At 35.4% G+C, this 12,634-nt stretch overlaps 4 protein-coding genes across 5 annotated transcripts; 2 read left to right on the forward strand and 2 right to left on the reverse strand.

Annotated features, from left to right (window-relative positions):
* Positions 1-29: 29 nt before the first annotated feature.
* LOC149738828 (peroxisomal biogenesis factor 3-like) lies at positions 30-1,726 on the reverse strand. Its single transcript, XM_089875227.1, has 2 exons — positions 1,587-1,726; positions 30-1,396 (listed from the first exon to the last, which is right to left on the reverse strand). Exon 2 carries the CDS (start codon positions 1,350-1,352, stop codon positions 279-281), a length of 1,074 nt encoding a protein of 357 aa, XP_089731353.1. The 5' UTR covers positions 1,353-1,396; positions 1,587-1,726; the 3' UTR covers positions 30-278.
* On the forward strand, positions 1,610-5,758 carry LOC149738829 (coiled-coil domain-containing protein 102B-like). 2 transcript variants are annotated; one of them, XM_089875219.1, is made up of 11 exons: positions 1,610-2,291; positions 2,361-2,490; positions 2,776-2,943; positions 3,022-3,064; positions 3,134-3,236; positions 3,882-3,990; positions 4,373-4,489; positions 4,681-4,890; positions 5,125-5,295; positions 5,361-5,464; positions 5,656-5,758. In XM_089875219.1, the coding sequence occupies exons 1-11, from the start codon at positions 1,618-1,620 to the stop codon at positions 5,753-5,755; spliced, it is 1,929 nt and encodes a 642-aa protein (XP_089731345.1). In that variant the 5' UTR covers positions 1,610-1,617; the 3' UTR covers positions 5,756-5,758. The 2 variants fall into 2 exon arrangements, with proteins under 2 accessions (XP_089731345.1, XP_089731346.1); XM_089875220.1 differs by lacking the exon at positions 4,681-4,890 and having other exon boundaries at positions 1,618-2,291.
* Positions 5,529-8,507, reverse strand: LOC149738830 (alpha-L-iduronidase-like). The gene has a single exon (XM_089875218.1). The coding sequence runs from the start codon at positions 8,280-8,282 to the stop codon at positions 6,342-6,344; it is 1,941 nt and encodes a 646-aa protein (XP_089731344.1). The 5' UTR covers positions 8,283-8,507; the 3' UTR covers positions 5,529-6,341.
* A 254-nt stretch (positions 8,508-8,761) lies between these two features.
* On the forward strand, positions 8,762-12,116 carry LOC149738831 (transcription factor CP2-like). The gene is made up of 2 exons (XM_089875221.1): positions 8,762-9,654; positions 10,000-12,116. The coding sequence occupies exons 1-2, from the start codon at positions 9,526-9,528 to the stop codon at positions 11,608-11,610; spliced, it is 1,740 nt and encodes a 579-aa protein (XP_089731347.1). The 5' UTR covers positions 8,762-9,525; the 3' UTR covers positions 11,611-12,116.
* The last annotated feature ends 518 nt before the right edge of the window (positions 12,117-12,634 follow it).

The following is a 12,634-nucleotide window of genomic DNA, read 5'->3' on the forward strand; positions in this document are numbered from 1 at the left end:
GTAGGTAATAGGTATCTTAATCCTAAGAACTGAATACAACAAAAAATTGTTTAAAATAAATTAGACTTAATTAGTATAACTGTAACCACTAAATTGCTTTAAAAACAAATATATATAAGTTTCAAGAAGGATGCTTATGTGGTGAATTTATAGGTAGAATACTAAAAGCAGCTTTTTAAAATATAGCTATGAAGCAACATGATATTTGGGACATTATGCCAGGTTGACCTTCATGGTGCAACTGCAACAGATATGTTTTGTTTTTAAAATCTGTGTGATTAAGATGGTAAATCGAAACAGGACTTATAAACATTAAACGCAAATTTTCCCATTATTGGGTTAACCATCAAACGCTGCAAGAAGTCTGCAGAATAAACAGATTTAAGTTTAGTGTTTAACAGTGGCAGTGCTTTTGCAAGGGGTATAGATAGAGGCAAAATGTCCTCATCTTCGACGTAAGAAGATTTAGAAGATATTGCCATATTTTCAACATTCGCTGTAAAGTCCTCAGCAATAAATGTAACATTTTCACGGAAACATTCAAAGAATACATCACTGCAGTCACTAGATTCAAGTATATCAAATGTAAGCTCTAACCAGTTTTGGGGAAGTTTCTCATTTTGTGAAAATTCATCATCTGTGTTGTATGAGGGCAGAGCAGGGTGAAATGCACCTTCAAGTTCAGTGTTTCTAGATTTTATTTTCATTTCTCTCATTAAACAGCTGAAAACACTGCGAAGTGCCGTTTCTATGTTCTCACCGCCGACGTGATGTTGTAGCGGCATTGATCCAATTATATCACTTGTAATTTTGTGGCAAAGTTCAGAAACTTGTGCAATTCCTTCACTTAACATGTGTTTGTGGCATAAAGACAAAAACACCTGAACGGCCATGTTTTCATTATAAGTTTGGACATCACCTCTGGCAGCAAGTTGGTGTAACTGAACTTGGACAGTTATTGTGACGAGATTCAAGCAATAAATCCCTGCAACGAGACGTGAAAACACACCAACTTTCAACTGGTTCCATAGCTCCAACTTCTTTCCATATTCTTTGTCTTTTAACCTTCTTAATATGACTTCTGTATCATTGAACATCAGAACTTTCATCAAAACACTGTCCAACATCACTTCAACCAATGAACAAGCATGAAGCTGAACTTGATCAAACGCCTTCTCCCGCTTCTTCCTTTCCATTATCTTCTTCTGATCCTCCGCAACAAATGAGTTTAATTTGTACTCCGCATACTTGAGAGACCCGATGACCCCTCCAAGAAAAACTCCGATGAAAATGAACTTGCTTTTGTGGCGTTTCAAGAACGAACAGAATTTTTGATGAAAAAGAAATGGCATTTTGACCAACCAGATCAGTTTTAATACAGTTGACTTGAGATTAACTATAATTTAAAGGTTGGAAAAGTATGTTAGGTCCAAAAATAATATCAAAACTAATTTTAGGTATAACAGTATGTTAACAAGATTATAAATGTAAACAGCAAATTTCAACTCCGCCTAAATTGTCAGCATGGTTGGGGACCACTAACCAGAAATTTTACACATATTTTAACACATATTTAAAGAAAATACCTTAACCGCATACGCAACATGCATTTCCGACATGCTTCTCTTTCACTCGGAAAATCTGTGTTTCGCTTCATTGAATAAATTGGGGAAATCCCTAGGTTGGTTCTCATGTTTCAAACGACTGAATTCAGTGTGTTCAGACTTTAGTTGCCGACCGTACAAGCTGAGACAATCTTTCAATTCTCGAGCTGGAGAGAGGCAGTGGTACAATATGTCTGGTTATCCTACTGGATTTGAAAATACTACGAGGTTTCCAAATAGACATTCTGACGGCTATGGACGTAAGCTCCAACGCGTAAGTGCGCCCGCAAGAAATGAACAATATTTTCAAAGCGCAAGCAACAGACGCAGCATTAATATCAGTAGCGTCGATAGTGACAGTGAAGCTAATGTTCCACCTGTAACCAAGCTTGATAAACGTGGTCGGACAAAAAACAAACAGAAGACTAGAAGTCGCGGACGATCGTTGGACAACGCACTTACACAAGCAGAAGTCGTGAAACCGAAACCTCTAGCTCGCACTAAAATAAACAAATATGACGATTATAATAACTACAGAGATGACCATTCCTATCAAGGGGATGTATCACAATTCGGTGACGTCCGAAATGAACAATGGGATTCTACAATTGACTCTAGAACATCTTATCACCAGCGTTCAGCTACAACTCCCAGAGAAAAGGTGCATTTAAACGAAAATGAGTACAGGTATTTTTTATTTCGTTGTTTTACCTGGGAACAAATAATTTTTTGATTTTAAATTTTTGATTTTCACAGTGAACTTCAAGAGTTACGAATGAGAACTGCACAGATGGAGAAGACGTTAAGATGGTGGTCTGAATGTACCTCAAACTGGAGAGAAAAATGGACCAAAGTCAGAGCTGAAAGAAACAGAGCAAGAGAAGAGGTATTTAGGTTTAAAATGTATGTGTGGGAATACCATTAGCACCTAAGGCTAATATACAAATATTTGGATCGTGTTTTAAATACCAAGTATATGGGAGTCGTGAGGATACAGTTTTAGAATTCTTTGAATGTTCTTTGTGTACTACCAAATGAGACGAAAAAATAAAATGAAAGGTGTCCCATCTTACCCCACTTAACTATGTCAACAATTCCATGTTAAGACAATGTCAAAATACATTTTCACTAGAAAAATTTAAATTTACCAAACAACAAAACTGTTTACTAGTTTAAAAGATTGAAAGAAGATTATGACAATGCTGAGAAGGAATTAACAGTTCTCAGGCAACAAAAAGTTCTGCTTATTAATGAAAATACAAGTTTGAAACATGATGCATCTGATAGATCAAGCCAATCTCCATCAGATGGTAGCAGCACAAAGTCCATCACACCAAGGGTAATAATAATAATTACATTTCTGAACATTTAAAATCTATTGAAATATTGATTTTGTTATATTTCCATATATTAACAGGATAGCAGCCGAAAATCCTTCAGCAGTACTTTGTCGAAGAAGGGTGAATATGCAATAAAATATATATATTTTTGTTGGAACTTGTACCTAATGTAAATGTTTTCATGTTTAGGCCAATCCAATGCTAAATTGGACGAAGAACAGATAAATCAAAAAGCAGTTGCTTTACAACTAAGAGTTGAAGAATCAGTAAAGACTGTTCAGGCAGAAAGAGAGTATGTATATTTGTTGTATAAATATTTACTCATATTAAATAATAATCGTCTGAAGTACTCAAACCATATTATAAAGTTTACAAATCATTAAAGTTGTTTATCCACAATCTGCTTGATCAGTTTGTTTATCATTATTTTACGTTTCTACAACTGAATCGGATTTCAGTTGGAGGATTTCTTATTGACCGTGTGCCGGGGCGATTAAAAAATTCCATTGTTCCAGTCAAGGAGTTCGCTACTGTAAACACAAAGCTTTTATTCAGGGATTCACTGCTGAAGTGGCTTTGTTTACTTAGTGTCGTTTCAGTTTCTTAGCGTACTCATATGGGGATGAAAGAATTGGCCATCATAATATTGCCATACCAAACTTTTATGAGGCTTTTAGTTCCAGCCCATACATCTAGTCATAAATAATGCTAATAAAATGTGGCATATTAACAATAGTGTATTTTAGCAATATAGTATTCTTGAAGGAAATATAAATATAAAATATGTGTTTGTTTTAAATAAAAAGCACCAACTTGAGTTTGTTCAAACTAATAGAAACATTATTAAAATGTGACATATAGACAAATAGTGTATTTTAGCTATGTAGTATTCTTGATAAAATAAATTATAAAATACTCGTTTGTTTTAAATATACAGCACCAACTTGAATTTAAACAAACGAATAGAAACCTTAGAACAAGAATTATCCACCCTGCAACATAAATATGATGAGCTGAAATCAAGTAAACAAGACCTTTCAAAGCAGGTAGAACTGTAAAAAATTATATCATTCTCCTGTCATTGTGGGCACATGTGTCCTTCTTGGTCATCATACTCATACACATAAAAACATTATCCACAACCCACAACCAGGGGTATTAATCTACAGTAGGCTAGGCACTGCAATAGAACACCTGTGCATGAACTTTAAAATTCCATTTCACATCAAAGAAAAAAACATTACCCACATCCAAGGGTGTATTAAACTACAGTAGACTGTATACTGTGCAATTCTAAAATTCTATACAAGGACAATTCTAAAATTCTTAATTCTAAAGTTTAATTTCACACCAAAACAAATCATTGTCAATATTGCATCAAAATCACTGTAGTATTGTCATCTTTTGGGTTAATGTAATGTGTTATAGTTGTCACGGAAACAAGAGAGTCATCGATTAGAGGTTGTTCGAATCAACACGAGTTTGGACGAGGAATTAGAGAATAGAAATCGGATGGAGAAGAAGATTCATGATCTTCGGGAAGAGGTAATAAAAGTTATACTATCTATCCATGCATATTATTTCACTTTCTTAAAACCCTTTAAATATATAACAGGATTTTTAAACTTGGGGTGTAAAAGTGCATAAGGTAGTGAAAGATTTGTTCCACCAGCTGTGACTTATCCTGTGCAGAAGGGTTGTGGCGAGTCTAACTATCGTCAAAATTAAACATTTAGATTGAAAAGTTGCAAGAGGAAAATACAGCGGAGTGGGGTAAGAGGGAGAGATTAGAAACGGAGAAGCTTCAACTTGAACGTGAGAACAAAAGATTAAAAAGTAACAGGGAGGAGATCAAAGCAGAGTTGGATCGTAAGTTCAAAGCAACTGCAGAGGACAGGGACAATGAGCTTCGCCATGCTCAAGCTGAACTTCATGAGTCACGAGAGGTTTGCTTTGAATCTTTCTTGTAATTTATTCCTAATTGGTAAAATCCAAGGCAAGCCATGCCTAGAATTTGAGACAAGCTTGGCCCCATATTTTATATAAAAACGTAAACTTTATTGGGTGTTTGTACTGTGTGAATGAAACATGTGAATTTGGTTTACCTTATTTCATTTTTGTGTAACTTTCAAGACTCATTCAATACCCATCTTAACATTTCTATGATGTGCAACACATAGGAGTTAAACGATCTGCGTCGTCATGCTGTTCGTGATGAGAAATTGCTTAATGATCGACTGGAAGAACTGGAGCATAGCAGGAGGAGAGCTGAGCAGCATGAGGTGGAGGTTAGAGCTCTTAGGTCACGAGTGGAGGACATGAAGAAGCAGCAGACATCACTTGAAGATGAGGTAGGAATGATCAGTGAGAATATTTTTACTTATTTGTGAGATGTTTCATGTGTTGTTTGTTCTAGTTGGATTTGTCCCAAAATCAATACCGTAGAATGGTCCGTGTGGTTGAAGAAAGAGATGAAGAGGTGGAGAAACTGAACTTTCAAATGGAACAAGTTCAGTCAAGGTATGCTTTTCTATCAATTTTTAGAGTCATCGGTAATTTTTAACATTTATCCTATCATGTACACCTGAATGAAAAATATCATTAATAACATAAGCTATCAAATATGAATACATAATATATAGTGCATGGAATGGTAAGAATTGAGGTAATAAAATACAAATTGAAAGTAAAATGAAAGAATATATTTGTAGGGCAAGAAGAAATACTTCACCTTGGCCAAAGAACTCATTTGCTAAAAATCGAGAAACTGAAAGTGTGCCAAGTAGTTCAGAATCCTCATGCGAAGTTTAAAAATATTAATGTTTTATACCACTGTTTTGTAAGGTTCTATTTTTAGTGTATAGTAGGATGGGGGAAGATGGGAAACCTTTTTATTCTAATCTCTCGTACATTTTGGTAGCAAACAAAAAACATTCAAGGAATTATAAAACCTTGTCCTCGCAACTTTCATAGACCATTGTTAATTGTTTAAAATACGATCAGGATATTTATATATTTCGTGCTAAAGGTGTCCCATCTTCCGCCACCCCACTAGATATTGCGCAAACTATTGTAAAACACTGTAGATTTTTCTAAAAATTTTGGCACACTATTTATTAAGGCACCTCATTCAATCTTGTTTCATGTCTGCTGTGCAATGCATGCTCTTATATTTCTTCCTCATTTCATTTTAACAAACACTTTTTTTTGTATAAATTGAATCATGAACTGTTACATGACACTGTATAATTATGTTCCTATTATTTGCACTCACTTATGTAAATGAAGTAGAGTAATATTTTTTATAGAAACGTAGAATAAAATACTCTATATAAAATTTGAATGATATTAATTAGATAAAAATGAAATATGAAAAGACTGAAAAATGTAAGATATTTCATTTGCTACTATGTTTCATAACTTTAGAATACTGTCCAGGTCTGCCCCAAAAGTCTAAAGCTTGAACCCTGTATGAACCATAAACTGTGTTAGATACGCATCCATCTGAACATGCTATGTGAGCAAATGAATTGAACAGAACTTTGAAAGTGTTCACAGTCTGAAAGTTACGACCATCTCTTGCGAATTCAACATTATACGTCATGATGCATTTGGTGGTAATTTTAGAATCTGACCATTTTAAAAGCACAATATTGTTGGATACTTCGTGAAGATGCAGTTTACTTGGGCTGTGCAGTTGTTGTGTAGGTTTCCAGCATATCTGGTGCAGCACAACACTTGGCAAACGCAAATCGAGATTAAATCTTGTAGTAGTAAAAGGTTCTGGTTCAGTACAGTGAGACTCACTGGCAATTTGTAGTTTAGCAAATAAGGCTGGTGTTGGAAAACTTGGGCTTCCTACTGCCTGCCAAACTTTGTATGGATTAGTCAGCACATTATCAATCTTGCAAAACATATGTCTTATGGTGTCATTTCCATACGTTTTAAACGGCTTTAAAGGGGTATTTTCAGCAGTATTATACTCAATATTTACCTTTGTTATTTTTTCTGACACTTCGACATTTTCACTGTTGTAAATAACAGTTGATATTTCAGTGGTTCTACAATCCATACACACAGAAGAAATCCCACCAATCCTAGACTGTTGCTGATTATATTTTACCACTTGTTTTAGTTGAACATTACCCAGTTTCGATAACAGCCCCATTACAGTCAGCACAGGTTTTTTAACCAAGAACACATACTTTGGGTCTGTATTATTCACTTGAAATCTTGCATTCAATGTTCGCTGGGTAAAGAAGTGTGGTGCGTAACTTAAAAATGCATTGTCATTGCTTAACAGGTGGTAGTTTATATCACTCCTGCTTTTGTTTGCTATTATTTGATGCTGATGTTCCGATATTACTTTGGTTACCAATGCTGCATAAGTTACATCTGCTCTCCAATGCAATGGTTTATTCCAACCAACCAAAGGATCAGCCTCATCATTTATTATTGGTGTCTTTGTTAGCGTTTTATATTCAGAGTAAATTCTGTTGATAGTTTCCAACTCAGCAGATAGTATGGATGTAGAATCATTGTGGCCTTTTTTGTGAAATGATATGAAATCTAATCGGCTTCCCTTTTTACCAGTGATATAATTGGTTCCATTTGTACAGTGTTCAAATAGGGCCCAGCATCTTTTAGAAAACTTCTCACCACGACAAGAAGCCCCTGGCCCACCAAATGAAAGCAACTGTGAAGCTTTTTTAATTCCCTCCGAACACGCATCATAATATTTAAGAAATCCTGTGACTGACATTTTGACAACATCAAAATCTTTATGGTCTGGTTCATTCCAGGTTTCAAACAACCACGGCTTGACATAATTAACTCCAAACATAGAAATATATCTCTTTGCAAGCATAGTAACAAGGTCCTGCCATTCCAGAACTTGTGTCATGTTATCAAAATTCGTAAACTTATTTCCTGGATTTCCCATTAGTTCAAAACCAAAGTAAAGCTCATTATAACGCATAAGTTTTACAAAATTATCTAGGCGATCAAAGCAATAATTCTGCTTCTGAAATTTGATTAAATCTAGCAACCAGTGCACTCTTACACGTTTTATGCCGTGATGAGGTACAGAACTTATTAGCAAGAGATTTTGCTTCATGTCTTCCGAGAGAAGAAAATCAGATGCGTTTTGGTGTGGACGTGGTGGGCACAGTCCTGTGCTCTCCCAAAAGTGATGCAAATCCGCACTTATCTCATTAACGAGAATTTTATATTCTGTTTGTTTTACATTTTTTTGTTCTACGGTGGCGGAAATTGACACAATTGTGACGAAATTGCAAATCCAAAAAATGACGGTGATTTTAAAAATCTTACTTTTCATTATGAATAATTTCCAGTGAATGAACTGTTTAGCAATATTCAATAATACGTGGATTTTCGCACCTTTAGTTTAAAGCTAGTTGGTTCTCGTACAAGCAACAATCCTTTAATCCAATTGCTCCAAATTCAACCAACTTGAACTTAATTACAAAAATTTACGTCGAAAAGTAATTCCCGCCAGATCTGCCGTTTGTCTTTAGGTGGCGCTGTACTAATGTTATTTTTCTGATAAGGGTTGATCTGGTTTGATGCATTTTGCAACCATTGAACAAAATAGGAGTTCAAATTTGTAGCTCTGAATTATGCGGTTGTTAGCACTTGTATTACTTCCGAATCACATTATGTCGACGTTGTCTCGAGTCAAAAACAAGTGACATTCAAAATCATTTGCGCCATCTTGTTTACATACTGTTGTGGTTAACATAAGAAATTTACGTTACGTCATACGTATTAACCAGGAATAGATGTTTGTTTGTTGCTTGCTTTTTCATTTTATTCCTAGAAGGATTGAGTAGCAATTTGAAGTACAAAGTGTCAATTTAAATGGCTAGTTGTTCTAAAATATGACACACACTGATACTATATAGTAAGTCAACATTTAGTTAAATTAGGCTCACAATTATAAATGTAACACATTTACCTAATATACATTATGCACATTAAGTTTATAACCTACCAGTTCAAATGTAGACATGTTGTGACAATACAGCTACCATGCATGTTGCTGTTGTGATTCACGTTTATTGCTACTGCCTACTAGCCTACACACGTCAGAAGTAGAACTGTATATAGGTGTTTTATTACAATATTTTGTATTTTCTAAATTCAAATAAGGTTAATTTGCACAAAAGTTAGGATTGGTTTCAAACCGCGCTGTTTAACTCGCAACCCTGGCTTCCAAACTACTAAACGAAGTTTCTACATCTTCATCAAAGACTTATTTGCTTGTTGTGCCCACAGTCGCTCCATCAAACAGTGAATTAAGCAAACGTCAGGCTGTTGGAAACTTGGTATCGGAGAAATCAGATACCCAATGTTTCCAATACTTAGAAGACGGTCAACAACAAAAGATCTTGAAACGAAAAGTTCCAGTCACAGTTGGTTTGCCGCAAAGCTCACGACACTCTAGAAATAAAGAGCATTCGCAAAATTCAAGAAATTACGTGTCCACCATTTCTCAGCAGTTGCACGGAAAAGGAAACACAGAACAGATCATTCTCTCACCACAAACGATCGAAACTGAAATGCTTGCTGAACCTTTGCAGGAACTGAACGCTGGACCAGAGGAGGGAGCTATCGAAGTACATAATGATGACAACATAACAGATAATTCATTAAATGTATCAACCGCTGACGCTAATTTATCTGCTCAGGTATGATGCTTTATAAACTCTGTTATATACTGATACAATAGGTAATGGGTTCAAGGCTCTACGCTGCTACCATTTTGGGCGTATGTGTTCTTGGGCAAGACACTTAACGACAAATGCTCCAACCCAGAGGTCACTAATGGGTTGTCCAAATTTTTAGCCAAACATAAAAAATAATAATAATCACCTACAAAATAACATACATGGTGACTATGCTGGCACGAGGTGTATGAAACAGAACATCCAAATTTTTTGACTGTTGTTTTCTGGTCACACGAGGATTAAGTAAGTTACATTTATTCAGTAAGGATTCGCTTGGTTTACTTTTTTATTTGTGTTCAATTGCAGAACTCAAGTAATCAAGGAAAAGATCTAGTGGCGTGGGTGAAAATGGATGGGATGGAGTCTGACCTGGTAAAAGATTTTGATGCAAACTTGTCAGGACTTGGTTTGGAACTTGGAGCAAATGCATACAACATGAGTGAAGTACTCAATTTACCTATATTTAAGCAAGAAAGTTTGTTGGGTAATCAAGGCTTGCCACCACTGCAGTACATGTTGTGTGCCCCCACTTCACCAGCAACCAAAGTCTATGAAGAAACATTAACATATTTAAATCAGGGCCTGCCTTACGAAATTAAGTTAAAAAAGCTGAGGGATATACCGGATTTGGGAACTTTAAAACATGTCAAAAGCCAGCTACGTGTAGTTTTCCATGACCGCCGACTACAATACACGGAATATGAACAGTTTCAAAACTGGAAATTTAACAGGCCTGGTGATAGACTGTTGAATATAGATATTCCTATGTCTGTTGGTGTAATTCAACCCAGGGAGCATCCAGAGCAATTGAACTTGGTAGAGTTTATTTGGGATGTTGAAAAGGAGGCCTCAGTCTTTATTCAAGTGCACTGTATAAGTACTGAGTTTACAGTTCGTAAGCACGGTGGTGAAAAGGGTGTTCCATTTCGGATTCAAATTGACACTTATGCATTGCAAAATAACAATGAATATGGCCGATATATCCATTCTGCAAGCTGCCAAATTAAGGTATTTAAGCCAAAAGGTGCCGATCGTAAACAAAAAACAGACAAGGATAAAATGGAACGAAGAACAGCACAAGAAAAACTGAAATATCAACCATCATATGATTCCACACTTTTGAGCGAGTGTATGCCAACACTGCCATCTAATGAGCAGCTAGCAACCATGACACATGCAACATCACAGCCACAGAACATAATATCGGAACAAATTACAGAAATGATCGTACCACAGACTGACTACATTGCCGTGTCACAGCCACGATCTAACAATTCTTCTTTGTCCGAAAGACACAGCTTAAATACTACAAGCTATAATCAAATAGTGGAAGCATCAATGATAGTTCCCGATTCTGAAAGCATAAACACAAAAACTAACTGCAGAGCAAGTCCAGCAATAAAGTCGGATGCACTTTTGCAAAATGCAACAGTTGCGGAAACACAAGAGTGGCTGCAACGCAACCGTTTTGCTTCTTTCATGAAGACATTCAGTAATTTTTCAGCCTTAGATTTGCTCACATTATCAAGGGATGACACAACACATATTTGCGGTCAAGCAGACGGAATTCGACTTTACAATTCACTTCGATCTAAACCAATTCACCCCCCACTTACCCTTTACCTTACACCCGCATCGCAGAAAAATGAGGGAGATATTTTAGTTTATAAAGCTTATTATCTTAGTCAAGCAACGGAAAATGAACTAATGAAAGCAACAACTTCATGTTTATTTCCACATGACGAAGGACTAGTACAACAACAACCTTATCAGATTCTTTATCAACCTCATAGAAAAAATATCCACGTATTAGTCACTGATGAGGTTGTGTCTGTTATAAAAGATGAATCATCTTTCACTGTTCATTTGCTCAAAAATGAAAACTCAGATAATTTCCGTGTAATTATTAAACCTTAGATCAATTGTGTGCAATACATTATATGTCGTGGTTGCAGTGCAGTTTGCTAGTTCTAATTGCTCCTAAACGTCAAAAATTTTACACTAGATATAATTGAAGTAATTTGTTATCTGGCGAATCAACTGTAAATTCCATTGTGTGTTTTATTTTGTTTCAAAAAGCTTCTTGTGTGGGGATTTTTTTACATAAAATAGAGTTTGTATTTTTCTAAGGTGTTTATAATAGCTTAATTTTTCAATCTGTATTCCTTCACAGCACAAAAGAAAATTAAAATGTGTAAAAACCACTCAGGTTTAACTGTTATTTAGCGCCTCATACGTATTTTCTGTACAAAAATAATTGGCTTTTCATCACTAATAATCAATGCATCTTTGGCTATTTATGTTTGCTGTATGTATTTTTTCAGAAGTGTGAATTACTGTGAAAATGAACTAAACAGTACAGCAGTGAATAGCATTAATTATTTTTACCAAATGTATGACATTAAAAGTTCCATTATTTTGTGCATTGTTGCTGCTCGCCTATGTAACTTATTTTTCTTCATTTGGTTGAAATATAAGTCATTCTAAATTGTACAACAACAAAAAAGCTTGTTTTACACATCCAAAGATTCCAATCATGTTGTATTTTTAATGACTCTGCCTTTGATTTTTATGTATCCTGATAAAAGTATATGACAGAGGAATCATGTGGCTGTAAGTGAAAATGAAAATATAGTGAAGCGAGTAACTGATTTATACTAGTGCAGATTAATACACTTAAACATAGTAAAAAATTTATTTAGATAAAATTACATCAAGTAAAATGCAAAGCTTTAAATAAAATTACATCAAGTAAAATGCAAAGCTTTAGATAAAATTACATCAAGTAAAATGCAAAGCAGGCCAGTAAAAATAGTAGTCCACTGCTGTGACTAAGTGTCAGCACGTCTCTCCAACCACAGTCCACAGGTAATGGATTCAAGGCTTGTTGCTGCTATCATTATGGCGTATGGGACCTTGAACAAGACCCTTAGTGGCCCAG

The sequence above is a fragment of the Ciona robusta genome, chromosome 3, assembly GCF_009617815.1.
Source record: "Ciona robusta chromosome 3, ASM961781v2".
NCBI classification, from domain to species: domain Eukaryota; kingdom Metazoa; phylum Chordata; class Ascidiacea; order Phlebobranchia; family Cionidae; genus Ciona; species Ciona robusta.